Source organism: Panulirus ornatus, chromosome 52 (assembly GCF_036320965.1).
Source record: "Panulirus ornatus isolate Po-2019 chromosome 52, ASM3632096v1, whole genome shotgun sequence".
In the NCBI taxonomy this organism is placed as follows: domain Eukaryota; kingdom Metazoa; phylum Arthropoda; class Malacostraca; order Decapoda; family Palinuridae; genus Panulirus; species Panulirus ornatus.
Window position 1 is genome coordinate 11161105 of NC_092275.1, and position 20896 is coordinate 11182000.

Sequence of the window (20896 nt, forward strand, 5' to 3'; positions counted from 1 at the left end):
AAGATATGATGAAACAGAGGAACACAAGAATGGAATGAGAATATGATGAAACAGAGAAACACAAGAATGGAATGGAAATATGATGAAACAGAGGAACACAAGAATGGAATGAAAATATGATGAAACAGAGGAACACAAGAATGGAATGGGAATATGATGAAACAGAGGAACACATGAATGGAATGAGAATATGATGAAACAGAGAAACACAAGAATGGAATGAAAATTTGATGAAACAGAGAGACACAAGAATGGAATGAGAATATGATGAAACAGGGAAACACAAGAATGTAATGAAAATATGATGAAACAGAGGAACACAAGAATGGAATGAGAATATGATGAAACAAACACAAGAATGGAATGAGAATATGATGAAACAGAGAAACACAAGAATGGAATGAGAATATGATGAATCAGAGAAACATAAGAATGGAATGAGAATATGATGAAACAGAGAAACACAAGAATGGAATGAGAATATGATGAAACAAAGAAACACAAGAATGGAATGAGGATATGATGAAACAGAGAAACATAAGAATGGAATGAGAATATGATGAAACAGAGAAACATAAGAATGGAATGAGAATATGATGAAACAGAGGAACACAAGAATGGAATGAAAATATGATGAAACAGAGAAACACAAGAATGGAATGAGAATATGATGAAACAGAGAAACATAAGAATGGAATGAGAATATGATGAAACAGAGAAACAGGAATTACGAAATAAAGACAAGTATGAGACGACTCCAAGACACTCTGACCTACTATAACACAGGAACCTAACATAACACTGGAGCTTAACATAACACAGGAACCTAACATAACACTGGAGCTTAACATAACACAGGAACCTAACATAACACTGGAGCTTAACATAATACAGGAACCTAACATAACACTGGAGCTTAACATAACAGAGGAACCTAACATAACACTGGAGCTTAACATAACACAGGAACCTAACACAAAGCAGGAACCTTACACAACACAGGAACCTAATGTAACATTGGAACCTAACATAACACAGGAACCTAACACAAAGCAGGAACCTTACACAACACAGACACCTAATGTAACATTGAAACCAAACATAACACAGGAACCTAATATAACACTGGAGCTTAACAAAGCACAGGAGCCTAACATAACACTGGAGCTTGACATAACACAGGAACCTAACACAAAGCAGGAACCTTACACAACACAGGAACCTAATGTAACATTGAAACCAAACGTAACACAGGAACCTAACACAACACAGGAACCTAATACAACACATGAACCTAACATAGCACAAGAACCTAACAGAACACAGGAACGTATCATTAGACAGGAAGTTAACAAAAGACAAAAAAACGTAACAAAACTGAAACGTAACATAAGAGGAATGTAACATAGCACAGGGACGTTACATGCCACAGGAACGTAAAACAACACAAGAACGTAACACTGAGATCAGCTTGATTCTGCATGTGCTTACGTACTTCACGCATTGGTAGCGGGTCACCTTCTGAAAAGCGAGACAAGTTCTAGTCAGGCCACAGTTGGTTGCTACCTGTGTTACAGACAGACACAGCGCAGTGTACCCTTGTCTGCCTCACAGAAAAAGTTCTTGTTGGTTACAACGTCACTTGGAACCAGACCCAACTGTACTATGCTGTGTCACACTCATAAAGACAGCTTAAGCAAATATCTGATCTCAAAACTCTACACTAGTAGAAGTATGAGAAAGATTACGAGGATCATGAAGACAAGCCATCAATCACTCCTTCCGTTTAAGAATATCAGATGAAAGACCTTCGACTTTGAATTTCTGTAACTTCTATTATAGCAGTCCGAAGATTACTAGCCACTATAATCTATAGTTACATGCCTAGTTACGAAACATGTATTCCTATGAAAAGTAACAATACTAAAGTTTTGCACTAATGTTTTCTAAGAATTTGTATAAAATCCATCTAACAGTGGTGGGTAAGGACACTTTTGATTAGTCATATGAATGTCCATTTTCAAGGCACTCAAGAAGGAATGTTTGAAGAAAAGTGAGATTAACGATGATCAAGAAAAAGGACCTAAGAGAATGTTTAGTGTAATAAGGAACCCAATATGTTAAGGACTTACTAGACCATGGTCACACACTGTTTACCGATGTAACATATTGAAGATATATATATTGTTAAAGAAACAGTCAACGACGTAATCTCTAACAGTCATATTCGCACATGTGACCTGGTATCACTGTGACAACCATACAGATAATATGTTTGAGACCAGAAAGCCAGGAGTGTAGGGGATTTCCATAATCACCACGGAAGATGTCTGTACGTAATCAAGATCATGATAATCAACTTTGTAAACTTTGTGAAGCATGAAGCAGCGTCTGCAGATGATGAAGTGAGAGCGTTAACCTAAGACTGGAATAAGTTGTGTGTTGGGTTAGAATGACACAAACCTGCTGCTGGGTGGATCCGTAGCTTAAAGTGCGTATTGGAAGGCCTCCGCGCTCACTATGACACTAGAATTGTGAGGGAAGAGCGGAACACCTGTCGAAGCAAACATCTGTTGTATTGTTTATCATGAACCACGTATCCTGCATCAGACCATAACAACTGAACTACTCCATCCTCATCACCCACCAGTCGCCACGACCCATCGCCAAGGACCGACAGGCGGCAAGAGAGTGCTTTATACGAGGTATTTAAGCCTCGTCGAAAGCAAGTAAATGAAACACGATAAGTTCCCAAGTGCACTTTCGTGTAATAATCACATCATCAGGGGAGATGCAAGAAAGAAATATTAAAGTCAGTTGATATACAACGAAGAGACGTAGCTAGGACGTCATTTGGTAAACAAGTGACTATCCAAATGTAGGTGCGTTCGAGTCAGGCAACAAGCGTAAAATTAACTCATTGTGTGGACAAGAAGGGGAAATGTTAAAAAATTTTATCAACAATAAAGCTATCCAATTTGTATAGACCTTCACGAATATTAAGGTTACACAAAGAATTGTAACCTTGATATTAATGAAGGTCTATGCAAGGGTTGAAAAAGAGGGCAAATAAGAGATGGGGTGAGAGAGTATCGTTGAACTTTGGGGAGAGTGAAAAGATGTTTTGGAAGGAGGTAAATAACGTGAGTAAGACAAGAACCCAAATGAAAATATCGGTGAAGAGGGCAAGTAGAGAAGTGATAACAAGTAATGATGAAATGAGAAGGAGATGGAGTGACTATTTTGAAGGTTTCTTGAATGTGTTTGATGATAGAATGGCAGATGTAGGGTGTTTTGGTCGGGGTGGTGTGCGAAGTGAGAGGGTCATGGAGAATGGTTTGGTTAAGAGAGAAGAGGTAGTAAGGGCTTTGCAGAAGATGAAATCCGGCAAGGCGGCGAGTTTGCACGGTGTTGCAGTAGAATTAATTGAGAAAGGGGGTGACTGTGTTGTTGATTGGTTGGTAAGGATATTCAATGTATGTGTGGATCATGGAGAAGTGCCTGAGGATTGGCGGAATGCATGCATAGTGCCATTGTACAAAGTCAAAGGGGGTGAAGGTTAGTGTTCACACTACAGAGGCATAAGTTTGTTGAGTATTCCTGGGAAATTATATGGGAGGTTATTGATTGAGAGGGTGCAGGCATGTACAGAGCATCAGAATGGGAAAGAACAGAGTGGTTTCAGAAGCCGTGTGTGGAAGTGTGGATCAGGTGTCTGCTTTGAAGAATGTGAGTGAAAAATATTTAGAAAAACAGATGGATTTGTATGTGGCAATTTATGGATCTGGAGATATGTAGCATTTATGGATCTGGAGAAGGCATAAGATAGAGCTGATATAGATGCTCTGTGGAAGGTATTAAGAGTATATGGTGTGGGACGTAAGTTGCTAGAAGCGGTGAAAAGATTTTATCGAGGATGTAAGGCAGGTGCACGAGTAGGAAGAAAGGAAAGTGTTTGGTTCCCAGTGAATGTCGGTTTGCGGCAGGGGTGCGTGACGTCTCCATGGATTTTTAATTTGTTTATGGATGGGGTTGTTAGGGAGGTGAATGCAAGAGTTTTGGAGAGAGGGGCAAGTATGCAGTCTGTTATGGATGAGAGGACTTAGATAGCGAGTCAGTAGTTGCTAGCTGATGGTAAAGTGCAGGTGGCTGATTCGGGTGAGAAACTCTAGAAGTTGGTGGCTGAGTTTGGTAAAGTGTGTGAAAGAAGACAGCTGAGAGTATATATGAAAAGAGCAAGGTTATTAAGTTCAGTAGGGTTGAGGGACAAGTCAATTGGGAGGTAAGTTTGAATGGAGAAACACTGAAGGTAGTGAAGTGTTTTAGATATCTGGGAGTAGATTTAGCAGCGGATGGAACCATGGAACCGGAAGTGAGTCACAGGGAAGGGGAGGGGGCGAAGGTTCTGAGAGCGTTGAAGAATGTGTGGAAAGCGAGAACTTTATCTTGGAAAGCAAAAATGGGTATGTTTGAAAGAATAGTGGTTCCAACAATGTTGTATGGTTTCGAAGCGTGGGCTATAGATACAGTTGTGCGGAGGAGGGTGGATGTGCTGGAAATGAGATGTTTGAGGACAATATGTGGTGTGATCGAGTAAGTAATGTAAGGGTAAGAGAGATGTGTGGAAATAAAAAGAGTGTGGTTGAGAGAGCAGAAGAGGGTGTTTGAAATGGTTTGGTCACATGGAGAGAATGAGTGAGGAACTATTGACCAAGAGGATATATGTGTCGGAGGTGGAGGGAACGAGGAGAAGTGGGAGACCAAATGGGAGGTGGAAAGATGGAGTGAAAAAGATTTTGAGTGATCGGGGCCTCAACATGCAGGAGGGTGAAAGGCGCGCAAGGAATAGAGTGAATTGGAACGATGTGGTATACCGGGGTCGACGTGCTGTCAATGGATTGAACCAGGGCATGTGAAGCGTCTGGGGTAAGCAATGGAAAGTTGTGTGGGGCCTGGATGTGGAAAGGGAGCTGTGGTTTCGGTGCATTATTACATGACACCTAGAGACTGAGTATGAACGAATGGGGCCTTTGTTGTCTTTTCCTAGCGCTACCTCGCACACATGAGGGGGGAGGGGGTTGTTATTTCATGTGTGGCGAGGTGGCGATGGGAACAAATAAAGGCAGACTATGAATTATGTACATGTGTATATATGTATATGTCTCTGTGTGTATATATATGTGTACATTGAGATGTATAGGTATGTATATTTGCGTGTGTGGACGTTTATGTATACACATGTGTATGTGGGTGGGTTGGGCCATTCTTTCGTCTGTTTCCTTGCGCTACCTCGGGAACGCAGGAGACAGCGACAAAGCAAAATAAGATAAATATATATATATATATATATATATATATATATATATATATATATATATATATATATATATATATATATATATATATATATATATATATATATATATATATAATCTTTTTTTTTTTTTAGTATGTTTGAAGGAATAGTGGTTCCAACAATGTTGTATGGTTGCGAGGCGTGGGCTATGGATAGAGTTGTGCGCAGGAGGATGGATGTGCCGGAAATGAGATGTTTGAGGACAATGTGTGGTGAGGTGGTTTGATCGAGTAAGTAACGTAAGGGTAAGAGAGATGTGTGGAAATAAAAAGAGCGTGGTTGAGAGAGCAGAAGAGGGTGTTTTGAAATGGTTTGGGCACATGGAGATAATGAGTGAGGAAAGATTGACCAAGAGGATATATGTGTCGGAGGTGGAAGGATCGAGAAGTGGGAGACCAAATTGGAGGTGGAAAGATGGAGTGAAAAAGATTTTGTGTGATCGGGGCCTGAACATGCAGGAGGGTGAAAGGAGGGCAAGGAATAGAGTGAATTGGATCGATGTGGTATACCGGGGTTGACGTGCTGTCAGTGGATTGAATCAGGGCATGTGAAGCGTCTGGGGTAAACCATGGAAAGCTGTGTAGGTATGTATATTTGCATGTGTGGACGTATGTATATACATGTGTATGGGGGGGGTGGGTTGGGCCATTTCTTTCGTCTGTTTCTTTGCGCTACCTCGCAAACGCGGGAGACAGCGACAAAGCAAAAAAAAAAAAAAGAAAATATATATATATATATATATATATATATATATATATATATATATATATATATATATATATATATATATATATATATATATATATATATATATATATATATATATATCATTTGGATTGTTGGCCGTGTTCGGTGTTAGTAATGTAGTTTCAGGAAAGAGATCCCACACCGGTGGTGCAGGATCCATGACAATAATCAGTGTTTCAACCATATTTTCTTGATTCACTTATCGTTATTGATTCACTTATCGTTAAAAGAATAAGGTACATTTAACAAAGAAAATACCTCACTTTTGTAGGATTTATTTGAAAACATTATGAAGATTGTTTAATAATATGCTTACACCTCAAACATAGTTCTTACAAGTAATTGCTGCGATTTCATCTTCCGCAAGTACTGCACTCACTCATCCCCCTTACGAAGCAACATTTTATGATGCAATTGTCACTGCAAGAAAGATTTCTCTACCACCTGCAACTCGGGACGAACACTAGCAGCACTAACACTTTACAGTCACACAATTAACAACACGCACCACAACCACTACCCCATTTGAATGTCTTACTCCCTTAAGAAAGCCATGATCAACACAATGATACCCCAATCAGCGTGTTCAGGAACAACAAAGAAACAAATACAAGTAGATTTTACATATGTGTTTATGAATAAACTGGTTTACAGCCAGCAGTGATGGATGGCTTCTGGAGTCCGTCCTTTAGTAAGCTCGTCCTCGTACTACTATCGCCATTTTCTTTTCTTCATTTCTGAGGAGGAACAGCAAAAACTAGAGTGTCGTTCGTCATCTGAAGGGCTTCGACTTCGAGGGGCGCCACCACATTCTTAGAATAACATCCTTTCCTCACTGATCGAATGGCGTTGTTTGAGAGTCCCAGGGAGGTGACCTGCAACAAGAACACATTAGCTTAAGTTTGTTGCTTTGGCTGTCGTCTTTAAGTGACGTGTAAGCGATTTGTACGGCGAGGCAGTTAGCCCAACTTAGGATAGCACTTTCAACCTACAGTAGTAAACAGATGGTGTTCTCTAACAGTTCTGTACCGACAGTATTACACAAGTAGTGTTCTCAAACGGTGCTACTGTTTAGTGGATGGTACCCCAAAATGTAGATATAAACTCATTCCCAAGCAACACATTCAAAGAGGTGGGAGTCTTATGTGTTTAACCTGAATCCTCAGGACCAAGCCAATTACTTACTCCTCAAGACGTAATACTCACGTAGGGGTAGCTACCGAAATCGAGATCTTGGTTCCCCATACTTAAATGACGATTGGCGTAGAGACACACGCTCTTCCCAGAGTACGAGTAACCTCTGAGGAAGATAATAATATCATCAGGTTTTATTTTCGTTATATCCATGTCGTGGATATATATTATATCCATGTTGTGGATATATGTTATATCCATGTCGTGGAAATATTATATCCATGTTGTGGATATATGTTATATCCATGTCGTGGAAATATTATATCCACGTTGTGGATATATGTTATATCCATGTCGTGGAAATATTATATCCATGTCGTGGAAATATTATATCCATGTTGTGGATATATGTTATATCCATGTCGTGGATACATATAAGAAAGAATGTCGATCCCAATATTGATCCCTGCCACACGTAATGACTATAATGTTAACATGAATATGTTGATGAGGCTTATGTTGACAGGAAATTAGGATACTTGGTGCTGATATATTTTGTAATAAATAGAGTCAGCAATTATTGTTAGATTATGAATGTACTTATATTTCATATGACGTTTAGCTAAGGATCTCGGCTCCTCTCTCTCTCTCTCTCTCTCTCTCTCTCTCTCTCTCTCTCTCTCTCTCTCTCTCTCTCTCTCTCTCTCTCTCTCTCTCTCTCTCTCTCTCTCTCTCTCTCTCTCTCTCTCAGGGACCTTCACTGATGTTCCCTTTTGTTCCCTTGTCTTACGCACTTTATTTACCTCCTTCCCAAACATCTTTTTATTCTCCCTAAAATTCAATGATACTCTCTCACTCCAACTCTCATTTGCCCTCTTTTTCACCTCTCGCACCTTTCTCTTGACCTCCTGCCTCTTTCTTTTATACATCTCCCAGTCATTTGCATTTTTTCCCTGCAAAAATCGTCCAAATGCCTCTCTCTTCTCTTTCACTAATAATCTTACTTCTTCATCCCACCATACACTGTCCTTTCTAATCTGCCCACCTCCCACGCTTCTCATGCCACAAGCATCTTCTGCGCAAGCCGTCACTGCTTCCCTATATACTCCCCTTTCCTCCCCTACTCCCCTTACGTCCTTTGTTCTCACCTTTTTCCATTCTGTACTCAGTCTCTCCTCACACAAGTCCTCTTCCCAAGCTCACTTACCCTCACCACTCTCTTCACCCCGACATTCTCTCTTCTTTTCTGAAAACCTCTACAAATCTTCACTTTCGCCTCCACAAGATAATGATCAGACATCCCTCCAGTTGCACCTTTCAGCACATTAACATCCAAAAGGCTTTCTTTCGCGTGCCTATCAATTAACAAGTAATCTAATAACGCTCTTTGGCCATCTCTCCTACTTACATACGCATACTAGGTATATGAACTAGGTATTTCCAATCACTAGTCCTTTTTCAACACATAAATCTACAAGCTCTTCACCATTTCCATTTACAACACTGAACACTCCATGTATACCAATTATTCCCTCAACTGCCACATTACTCACCTTTGCATTCAAATCACCCATCACTATAACTCGGTCTCGTGCATCAAAACTACTAACACAGTCATTCAGCTGCTCCCAAAACACTTGCCTCTCATGATCTTTCTTCTCATGCCCAGGTGTATATGCACCAATAATCACCCATCTCTCCACTTTCAGTTTTACCCATATGAATCTAGAGTTTATTTTCTTACACTCTATCACATACTCCCACCACTCCTGTTTCAGGAGTTGTGCTACTCCTTCCCTTGCTCTTGTCCTCTCACTAACCCTTGACTTTACTGCCAAGACATTCCCAAACCACTCTTCCCCTTTACCCTTGAGCTTCGTTTCACGCAGAGCAAAACATCCAGGTTCCTTTCCTCAAACATACTAAATATCTCTCCCCGATCCCCAGGATAGGGGAGAAAGAATACTTCCCATGCATTCCTCACGTGTCGTAGAAGGCGACTAAAGGGGACGGGAACGGGGGGCTAGAAACCCTCCCCTCCTTGTATCTTAACTTTCTAAAAGGGAAACAGAAGAAGGAGTCACGCGGGGAGTGCTCATCCTCCTCGAAGGCTCAGATTGGGGTGTCTAAATATATATATATATATATATATATATATATATATATATATATATATATATATATATATATATATATATATATATATTTTATTTTGCTTTGTCGCTGTCTCCCGCGTTAGCGAGGTAGCGCAAGAAAACAGACGAAAGAATGGCCTAACCCACCCACATACACATGTATATACATACACGTCCACACACGCAAATATACATGCCTATACATCTCAATGTACACACACACACACACATATATATATATATATATATATATATATATATATATATATATATATATATATATATATATATATATATATATATATATATATATATATATATATATATATATATATATATATATATACAAACACAGACATATACATATATACACATGTACATAATTCATACTGTCTTCCTTTATTCATTCCATCGCCACCTCACCACACATGGAATAACATCCCCCTCCTCCCCTCATGTGTGCGAGGTAGCGCTAGGAAAAAACAACAAAGGCCCCATTCGTTCACACTCAGTCTCTAGCTGTCATGTAATAATTCACCGAAACCACAGCTCCCTTTCCACATTCAGGCCCCACACAACTTTCCATGGTTTACCCCATACGCTTCACGCGCCCTGGTTCAATCCATTGACAGCACGTCGACCCCAGTACACCACATCGTTCCAATTCACTCTATTCCTTGCACGCCTTTCACCCTCCTGCATGATCAGGCCCCGATCACTCAAAATCTTTTTCACCCCATTTTTCCACCTCCAATTTGGTCTCCCACCTCTCCTCGTTCCCTCCACCTCTGACACATATATCCTCTTGGTCAATCTTTCCTCACTCATTCTCTCCATGTGACCAAACCATTTCATATATATATATATATATATATATAGCGTTGATGGGATGTACTCTGAAAATGCAGAATCGGCAAGGAATTTTATGATTCTAATGTCTAATAAAGATTCAGAAATACCAATCATATGAAAATGATGGTGTGTGACTCACTCGTAAAAAGTCCAATAAGATTTGCCAATGATAATAATGGAGTTCGTCTTGTCGCTGAAAGACCCCAGAGAGGTGACGCTGACGGTGCCGTAAGCCTCGCTGCCAGTGAACCAGCTTCCGCCGTACAGCTCCCACATCTCACAGTTCAGGCAACTAGAACTGCCGGCGAAGCGTAGCGAGGAGCACTGGCAAGAAACTCTCTCATTAAACAAACTTTTGGGAGAGCAATCTCGATAATGTGCTGGTGTAAGATCATTACATTATTAAGGGTACACACTGACAAAACGAAAGAGGATAAGAGAGAGAACGGAACTTGAAGGCTTTAATGAAGAAATATGATGCATTTGTCATTGAGTCGATTCTGCACCTGGAGAGAAATGAAATAGCGTCATAGAGGTGATGCAGATATTGTGTTAAGAGTAAGCCAATGTTTTTATTGTGTAATGTAGTGTTGCATTTTTGTTCTTACTAGGGCAATGTTAGGATGTAGTGATACGACTGTGATGCCGTCTACATGTGAGAGGACTGTGGTCTTTCGAAAGTGAGGGGAAACCTTGCAAGAAGAGACTGAAGAGGGTGGGAGAGAGATTTGGTCTCTAGGAACCCTCGGCCCAACCCCTTGAGGCTAGGTAAACTTTTTGTCTGATTTGGGGATACGTGAAGTTGTCTAACTAATTGTTGTCACTTTTCTAGAGGATGGTAAGAATTTCTTTTGAGACAAACCAAATCGACTGTGTACCTCCACCAACAAGACCAAGGTGGGTTTTGAGCCAACCCCCCCCCCACGAAGACCAAGGTGAAATGTGGAAAAACCCCCCTTGTCGAGTCCTTATCGAAAGTGAAAGCACCACCGAGGCCCCCCCCAAGTAAGAGGCTCTGGTGTTGTAAAAAATGTATTAAAACCCCTATTGAGAAAATTTTGTTCTGGTTAATACAAGCACCCAACGTTTGACCTATATAAAATAAATCACACGAGCCTTAAAATTTTTCTTTTTTTTATGTTTGCAGACGAGACTTCACAAGTGATTACGCAGAAAAGCCCCCTCAAATTCCCCTACACCACACACAAAACCACCATAGATATTTTTTTATTATTATATATAAATATTATAAAAAAATAAAAATAAATTTTTTTTTTTTTTTTTTTTTTTTGCTTTGGGCGCTGACTCCCGGTTTGCGAGTAGCGCAAGAACCCGACGAAAGAAATGGTCCAACCCCCCCCTAACAAGCTGTCAATCCATGAAGCACTCAACCCCCGGGAACCAATCGCCAATTCACCTATTCTTTGCCCTCCTTTCCCCTCCGCATGTTCAGGCCCCGATCAAAACAAAACTTTTCACCCCCACTTTCCACCACCATTTTTGGGCTCCCTCTTCTCCTCGTCCCTCCACCTCCGACAAAATAATCCTCTTGGTTTAAACTTCCTCAATTCCTTTCCCTTGACCAAACCTTTCAAAACACCCTCTTCTGTTTCAACGTCTTTTTTTTTCCACACATCCCTACCCCTTTCGTTACTTCCCCCGTCAAAACCCCCTCACAACCCCCCACATTGTCCATCAAAAATCTCATTTCCAGCACATCCATACCTGCCACACTCTATCCATGTCCACGCCTCGCAAACCAAAAAACATTGTTGGAACCACTTTCCTTTCAAAACCAACCCTTTTTTCTTCGAGATTTAAAGTTCTCGACTTCCCCACATTCTCAAGCTCCCCGAATTTTCGCCCCTCCCCCACCCTAATATCCACTTCCGTTCCAGATTCCACCCCTCCAAAATTTACCCCATATAACTAAAAACTTCACTCCCTTTTTCTCCATTCAAAAATCACCTCCCAAAAAAAATTGACCCTAACCCTACTGTACCTAATAAACCCGTTTATTCCAAATTTACTTTTTAACTTTTTTCTTTCACACACTTTTCCCCCAATCAGTCCCCCCACTTCTGCGTTTCTCACCTGAATTTAAGCCACCAGGCGATCATCACGAAAAAGACTACTTCCCAACTCCTCATCCCCAACAACTTCAACTTCCCCCTTTTTCCAAAACCTTGCATTCCCCTCCCTAACAACCCCACCCAAAAACACAAATAAAAAACCCATGAGACATCACAACCCCGCGGCAAACCTACTTTTCCCCACGAAAACCAATCATTCCTCTTTTCCCACCTCACAGCTTACTTCCTCGATAAAACTTTTCATGCTTCTAACAACTTGCCCCCCACACCAAATTCTTAAAAACCCCAAAGCACCTAACAACTAAAAAAGAATCTCATCCAAAAATGCTACATACAAACCCAAATTTTTTTTTAAAAAATATTTTCACATAATTCTTCAAGCAAAACCCTGACCAAAACTTTTAAACCACTTTGAAACCCACTGCTCTTCCCCAATTGATGCCTGTACTTTCCTTCCACCCCTCAACCCTTTTCCTCCCATAAAATTTTAAACCAAAGAATACTCAAAAACTTATACTCTGTAATTTGAGCACCACCTACCCCCCTTGCCTTTGTACTGGCACTATCCGCATCCGCCAATCCTAAAGGCCCCTCACCATGAGTCAAACATACAAAAAAATTTAACCAACCTTTACAATACACACCCACCCCCTTTTAAAAAAAAAAAAATTCCCTGAAATCCCATCCAAACCGCCCTTTGCCGGCTTTCGATTTTCCCGCAAAGTTTTTACTCCCTTTAATTTCCCAAAACCATTTTCCCTAACCCCGCCTTTGCACACCACCTCGACCAAAACCCCAAAAAAACTGCCACTCAAATCACAACCCACCAACAAACCCTCAAAAATAACTCACTCCATTCCTACTAACCCCCCACAACTTGTAATCCCCTCCCCATTTGGCCCTTCATAAAGTCCCTTTTGCTGCCAGTCTTCCACTTATTTATCCTTCCAGAACTCTTTTTATCTCTCCCAAAAATTTGAAACTCTTCCCCAACTCCATTCCCCCCCTTTTTTCCCACCTCTTGCACCTTTCTCTTGCCCACCGCATTCTTTTATCTTTTTCCCCCATTAAATTTCATTTTTTCCCCTGCAAAAATCGTCCCAAATGCCTCTCACCTTCTCTTTTACTATCCTTACTTTTTCACACTCCCTTTCTAATCAACCCACCATAATATATATAATAATTAAAATTATTTATATAAAAATATATATTTATTTTAAAAAAAATAATCCCTGGGGATAGGGGGGGAGAAAGAAAATTCCCCCGTAATCCTGGTGGGCGTAGAAGGCGACTAAAAGGGTTTATGGGGGCTGGAAATCCCCTTCGTTTTTTTTTTTTTTTTAAATTTTCCAAAAAAAAAAAGAGAAGGGGCCTTTTTGGGAAAACCCCCCAAGGCCAGTTCTGTTCTTAAAGCAACCGTAACGCGGGAAATGGCAAATGTTTGAAAGAAAGACAAGATTATATATTATATTTAATATTTAAATATTTTATATATATTATAAATAAAAAATTAATTAATATTATATAAAAAATATTATAATTTATTGGTTTTAATATATATATATAAAATTATATAAATAAAATATAAAAAATTAACTATAATAATTTTAAAATATATAATAAAAAATATAAAAATATATGTATTAAAAAAATATAATATATATATATTTATATATATATATTTAAATGTAATATAATTTAAATTTAAATTTTATATAAAATATATGTATATTATCTTATATTAAAAAAATATATATTAAATAATTATATATAAAAATAAAATAAAAAAAAAATTATATTATATAAACTTATAAAAAAAAGCTTAAAATGGAATCCTAGCTCGTCTCTTCGTGTATTCAACTGATTATTTTTTTTCTTTTTTTCCCCCGAAGAAGTGATTATTCCCCAAAGGCATTGGCTTTTCCCTGTTTCATTTCCCGTGGACTCTAGAATATCTTGATTTACGCGCAAAATGTGATCCTTTATTTAAAAAAAAAATAAAAAATAATTTTTTTTTTTTTTTTGCTTGTGTCGCGTCACCCCCCTTTGCGGGAGCGCAAAAAAAACAGAGAAAGAAATGGGCCCAACCCCCCCTAAAAACCAAGTATATACTACGTCCCCCACACGCAAATATACATACCCCCCACAGCTTTCCATGTAAACCCCGAGCTTCACATGCCTTGATTTTAACCACTGACAGCACGTCAACCCGGTAAAACCAACATCGCTCAATCACACTATTTCCTTCCTCCATTCACCCTCCAACCTGCATGTTCAGGCCCCGAACAAAAAAATCTTTTTCACCTCCAACTTACCCACCTCCAATTTGGTCTCCCTCTTCTCCACGATCCCTTCCACCTCCGACACATTATTCACTGGTCAATCTTTCCTCACTCATTCTCCATCCATGTGCCCAAACCCCATTTCAAAACACCCTCTTCGCTCTCATCAACCACGCCTCATTTTTTTTCCCCACACATCACCTCTATAGCCCTTACGAAACTTACTCGATCAAAACACCGTGAACCAACATCTCACTCAACACCACACATTTACCTTCAAACATCATCCTTTTTCCCAGCACAACCATCCTCCTGCGCACACTCTATCCATAGCCCATCGCCATCGCAACCATACAACATTGTTGAACCACTATACCCTTCAAACATACCCATTTTTGCTTTCCGAGATAATGTTCTCGACTTCCACACATTCTTTCAAGTCTCCCTAATTTCGCCCACCCTATCCTCCCCCAACCCTATGATCCACTCCGCATCCATGGTTACCATCCGCTGCCAGATCCCACTCCCCAAAGAAAATATCTAAAAACAACTTCACTACCACCAGTTTTTCTTCTCCATTCAACTCACCTCCCAATTGACTTGACTCTCAACCCTACTGTACTAAAAACCTTGCTTCTACTTCACATTACTCTTACCTTTCTTCTTCACACGACTATACCAAACTCAGTCCACCACTCTGCATTTTCATACACACATTAATCAGCCACCAGCGCTGTATCATTAGTCGAACACCAACTGACACACATCCCAAGCTCTCTCATCCCCAACAGACTTCATACATGCCCTTTCCAAACTCTTGCATTCACCTCCCTAAAAAACCCCATCCATAAACAAATTAAACAACCATGGAACATCACACACCTCTTGCCGCAAAACCTACATTCACAGATAACCGATCACCATCCTCATCTTCCAACACGTAACAACGTAGGCAAAATCCTCGATAAAAACTTTACACAGCTTCTAACAACATGCCATCCCACAACCATATATTCATATACCTTTCACAGAAGCATCTCTATCAACTCTATCATATGCCTTCTCCAGATCCATAAATCTACATACAAATCCCATTTGCTTATCTAAGTATTTCTCACATACAATCATCAAAGAAAACACTGATCCACACATCCATCTACCACTTCTGAAACCACACTGCTCTTCCCCAAATCAATGCCTCTTTACATTGCCTTCACCCCCTCAATCAATATCCTCACCATATAATTTACCATAAAACTCAACAACACAACTTATCCCTGTAAATTGAGCACACACACTTATACCCCCCCTTTGGCCTTTGTAACAATGGCACTATTCCACGCAATTCACCAATCCTCAGCACCTCACCATGAGTCATACATACATTAAATAACCTTACCAACCAGTCAACAATAAAGTCACCCCCTTTTTTTTGATAAATTCCACTGTCAATACCATCCAAACCTGCTGCCTATACGCTTTTCATCTTCCGTAAAAAGCTTTTCTACCTCTTCTCTTTTTTACCAAATCATTTTCCCTAACCACTCTCACTTTGCACACCACCTCGAACCAAAACACCCATAACTGCCACTCTATCATCAAACCATTCAACAAACCATCAAAATACTCACTTCCATCTCCTTCTCACATCACCACTCTACATGTTATCAAACCTCCCCATTTGCGCCATCACTGAGTTCCCATTTGCTTCCCTTGTCCTTACGCACTTTATTTACCTCCTTCCAGAACAACTATTTAATTTTTCCCCTAAAATTATGAAACACTCCTCAACTCCCAAACTCTCATATATAATATATATATTTATATATATATATAAAAAAAAATATATAATATATAAATAAAAAATAATATATAATATATATATATATATATATATAAATAATATATCAATATAAATATAAATCCTGTTATCTCAGTGAATTTAGGATTGCGGCAGGGGTGTTGTGATGTCTCCATGGTTCGTTTAATTTTGTTATATGTAAGGGTTGTTAGGAGGTGAATTCAAGAGTTTTGGAAAGAGGGGCAAGTATTAAGACTGTTTGGGATTAGAGAGATATGGGAAGTGAGTCAGATTGTTGTTCGCTGATTATACAGCGCTGGTGGCAGATATCATATGAGAAACTTCTGAATGCAGGTTACTGAGTTAGTGAAAAGATGTGAAAGAAAAAGTAAAGAGTAAATGTGAATAAGAGCAAGGTTATTAGGTACAGTAGGTTGATTGACAAGTCAATTGGGATGTGTAGTTTGTAATGGAGAAAAACTGAGAAGTCAAAGTGTTTTTTTAGATAACTGGGAGTGGATCTGTTCATGCTGTGATTAACCATTGAAGCGGAAGTGGATCAAAAGGGGATGGATGAGTGTTCGAAAATTCCTGTAGCCAAGAAGAATGATTTGGAAGACGTAGAACATTATGCGTCGTGAAAGCAAAACTTAAAGTTTGAAGGAAAAAGTGGTAATCCAACAATTGTAGTATGGTTTTCTAGGCGAGGGCCTAAGCATATAGTGGAGCACAGAGGATGGGATGTCAGTGAAAAGAATATAGAGACAATGTAATGGTGTGCGTGGTTGATCGAGTGAGTAAACGTAAGGTAAGAGAAATTAGTGGAAATAAAAAGAGCGTGGTTTTAGAGAGCAGAAAGAGGATTATTTGACAGGATTGGGCAAATAATGGAGAGAAGTAGATAGGAAATGATTGAGCCAGAGGAAAAAAATAGACGGAGATTGAGTAACGAGGAGAAGAGGGAGACCAAATGGATGTGGAAAGATGGAGTGAAAAAGATATTGTGTGATCGTGGCCCAGAACATGCATGATGTGAAAGAGGGCCAAGGAATAGAGTGAATTGGAGCGTTGTTGGTATACCGGGTTGAACGTGCTGTCATGGATTGAATCCAGGGCTGTGAAGCGTCTTGGGTAAACCATGGAAAGCTTTGTATGTATGTATATATTTCCTGTGAGGTACGTATGTATATACATTAGTATTGGGGGGTTTTGGCCAGTTCCTTTCGTCTGTTTCCATTGCGCTAACCTCGCAAACGCGGGAGACAGCGAGAAAGCAAAAAAAAAAAAAAAAAAAAAAAATATATAATATATAATCTATCAATATATATCTAATATAAATATATATATATATATAAGTCTATATATATATATATAAAATATATTATAAATATTAAACTATTAAATAGGGAGGGTGAATCAAGAGTATTGGAAAGAGGGTAAGTATGAAGTCTGTTGTGGATGAGCGAGCAATGGAAGTGAGTCAGTTGTTGTTCGCTGATGAAACAGCGCTGGTGAAATTCAATGTTATAAACTGCAGAAGCTGGTGACTGAGTTTTGGTAAAGTGTGGTGAAAAGAAGAAAGTTAAGAGTAAATAGTGAATCAGAGCAAGGTTTTTTAGGTACAGGTAGGGTAGAGGGTCAAGTCAATTGGAAGGTGAGTTTGAATGGAGAAAAACCTGGAGAAGTGAAGTGTATTAGATATCTGGAGTGGATCTTGGCAGCGATGGAACCATTGAAGCGGAAGTGGTCTTAGTGTGGGAGGGGGCGAAAATTCTTTGATCACATGAAGAAAAAAGAGGAAGTCGAAAAACATTATCTGGGAAAAAGCAAAATGTAGTATGTTTGAAGGAATAGTGGTTCCTAACAATGTTGAATGTTTGCGAGTCGTGGGCTAAGGATAGAGTTTGCTCATGAGGATTGATGATCTGGAAATTAGATGATTGAGGACAATGATGTGGTGTGAGGTGGATTGATCGAGTAAGTACTTAATGTGAAATAGAGAATGAGTATGGAAATGAAAAAGTAGTCGTGGTTGAAGAGCAGAATAGGTGTATTGAATAGGATGGGCACATGGAGAGAATGAGTTAGAAAGATTGACCAATAGGAATAGAGTCGGAGGTAGGAGAGAACGCGGAGAAGGAATACCAAATAGGAGGTGGAAGAAATGGAGTGAAACAGATTTTGTGTGACCGGGGCCTGAACATGCAGGAGGGTGAAAGGAGGCAAGGAATAGAGTGAAATTGGAGCGATGTGGGTTATACCGTGGTTGAACGTCTGTCAGAGTATAATTAATTGGAATCAAGGCAAGAGAAGCGTCTGTATAAACATGGAAAGCTGATGTAGGTATGTATATTAGCCTTGTGAGGACGAATGTATCTACAAGTGAAAGGGGGTGGGGGGTTGGCCATTTCTTTCGTCTGTTACCTTGCGCTTACCTCGCAAACGCGGGAGACAGTCACAAAGCCAATAACATATATAATAATATATATATATAATATCTATATAATATATAGATCTAAACAGTGTGAATAATTGTACATTTTACTTTTCCATGAGCCAGTGGTTGAACCATTATGTGCATTCATTTTTTTTCATATCATTTCAAGCTTAAAGTTTGTTTTCTAATTGTTTCATCTTACATTTTATCATATGTATATCTATGTTAGAGTGTGTGTGTAATATGCATATGTGTGGTGAGTGTGTGTATATTAATATATATAATGTATATTAATCCCTGGGATAGTGGTGAAAGAATACATCCCACGTATTCCTCCGCGTGTCGTAGAAAGCGACAAGAGGTGACGGGAGCCGGGGGCCGGAAATCCTCCCCTCCTTGTATTAACATTCTAAATGGGAAACAGAAGAAGGAGTCACGCGGTGAGTGATCATCCTCCTCTAAGGCTCAGAGTGGGGTGCCAAATTGTGTGGATTAACCAAGATGTGAAAAAAATGAGAGAAAAGGTAGATGTTTGAGGAAAGGAACCTGGATGTATTTTTGGCTCTGAGTGAAACTAAGCTCAAGGGTAAAGGGGAAGAGTGGTTTGGAAATGCTGGGGAGTGAAGTCAGGGGTTATTGAGAGGACACAAGAGCAAGGGAAGGAGTTAAGCAATACACCTGAAACAGGATAAGTGAGTATGTGATAGAATGAAATAAATAAATTCTCGAATAATAAGGGTAAAAAAAAAAGAAAGTAGAAGAGAGAGTAGGGTGATAATTTGTGCAAAAGCACCTTGGCATGAGAAGAAATATTCATGAGATTCAAGAAAGTTTTGGGAGCAGCTAAATTAGTGTGTTAAGCGGATTTTGAAGCACGAGACCGGGAATAGTGATGGGTATTGAATGCCAAGGAGAGTATGTGCAGATTGAGGGAAAATAATTTGAAGCAATTGGTGTACATTGTTGGAAAATGGAAATGGTTGAAAGCTTGTATAAAAAAGTGCAGAACAATGACTTATGAATGTAATACCAGGATTAAAACAAGCGATATAAACATAATATACAAGATTGTAAAGAGGTGATATCTGGCCAGAGAGCGTTAAGCTTCGAGTTAATAGACAGTCCGACTAAAGATAGACTATTGGATGATAAAGTGCTGAGAGGTGCAACTGATTGATGCTGATCATTTATCTATGTGGAGGCTAAGGTGGAAGATTAGTCAGGTTTTTCAGAAAATGAGGATGAAGTAGGTTGTGAAGAAGTATGTGATAGAAAGTGATCCTTGGGAAGGAAGACCTGTGTGGGGAAGTACCAGGAGAGACTGTTACAGAATGGAAAAAGGAGAGAACAATGGGAAGTAAGGGAGGGGAGGAATTGGATAGTATATTAGGGAAATCATGATGGATTAGCGCAAAAGCAAGTCTTGTGGCATAGAAGATGGGAGGTGTGCTGTTTATAAAGTGTAGTGTAGAGAGTATTGAAGAATAAGAGTATTAGAGAAAGAGAAGAAGATGCATTTGGAGACGATTTATAGCAGGAAAAAATTGGCCAATGAGTGTAGAAATATAAAAGAAAGAGACAGGAGGTCAAGAGAAAGGTGCAAGAGGTGAAAAAAAGGGCAAATGAGAGTTGGGGTGAGAGACTATCAGTAAATTTTAGGGAGAATAAAAAGATGTTCTGGAAGGAGGTAAATAGGGTGCGTAAGACAAGGGAGCAAATGGGAACTTCAGTGAAGGGCGTAAATGGGGAGGTGATAACAAGTAGCGGTGATGTGAGAAGGAGATGGAATGAGTATTTTGAAGGTTTGTTGAATGTGTCTGATGACAGAGTGGCAGATATAGGGTGTTTTGGTCGAGGTGGTGTGCAAAGTGAGAGGGTTAGGGAAAATGATTTGGTAAACAGAGAAGAGGTAGTAAAAGCTTTGCGGAAGATGAAAGCCGGCAAGGCAGCAGGTTTGGATGGTATTGCAGTGGAATTTATTAAAAAAGGGGGTGACTGTATTGTTGACTGGTTGGTAAGGTTATTTAATGTATGTATGACTCATGGTGAGGTGCCTGAG

General features: G+C 39.5%; 2 protein-coding genes across 4 annotated transcripts in view; both read right to left on the minus strand.

Moving 5' to 3' along the window:
* LOC139765062 (uncharacterized) overlaps positions 1-2514 on the minus strand; it is a 92181-nt gene extending 89667 nt beyond the window's left edge. For both annotated transcript variants that reach the window (XM_071692162.1, XM_071692161.1), the window contains exon 1: positions 2464-2514. The gene's annotated coding sequence lies outside the window, so the exon portion shown is untranslated. The remainder of the gene's footprint in view (positions 1-2463) is intronic.
* Positions 2515-6362: 3848 nt separating this feature from the next.
* The window catches only part of LOC139764975 (uncharacterized), a 57584-nt gene continuing 43050 nt past the window's right edge, over positions 6363-20896 (minus strand). For both annotated transcript variants that reach the window (XM_071692026.1, XM_071692027.1), the window contains exons 3-5: positions 10364-10548; positions 7310-7403; positions 6363-6978 (exon numbers count right to left, since the gene is read on the minus strand). In XM_071692026.1, coding sequence (XP_071548127.1) covers positions 6835-6978; positions 7310-7403; positions 10364-10500 — 375 coding nt within the window. In that variant the 5' untranslated portion in view covers positions 10501-10548 and the 3' untranslated portion in view covers positions 6363-6834. The remainder of the gene's footprint in view (positions 6979-7309; positions 7404-10363; positions 10549-20896) is intronic.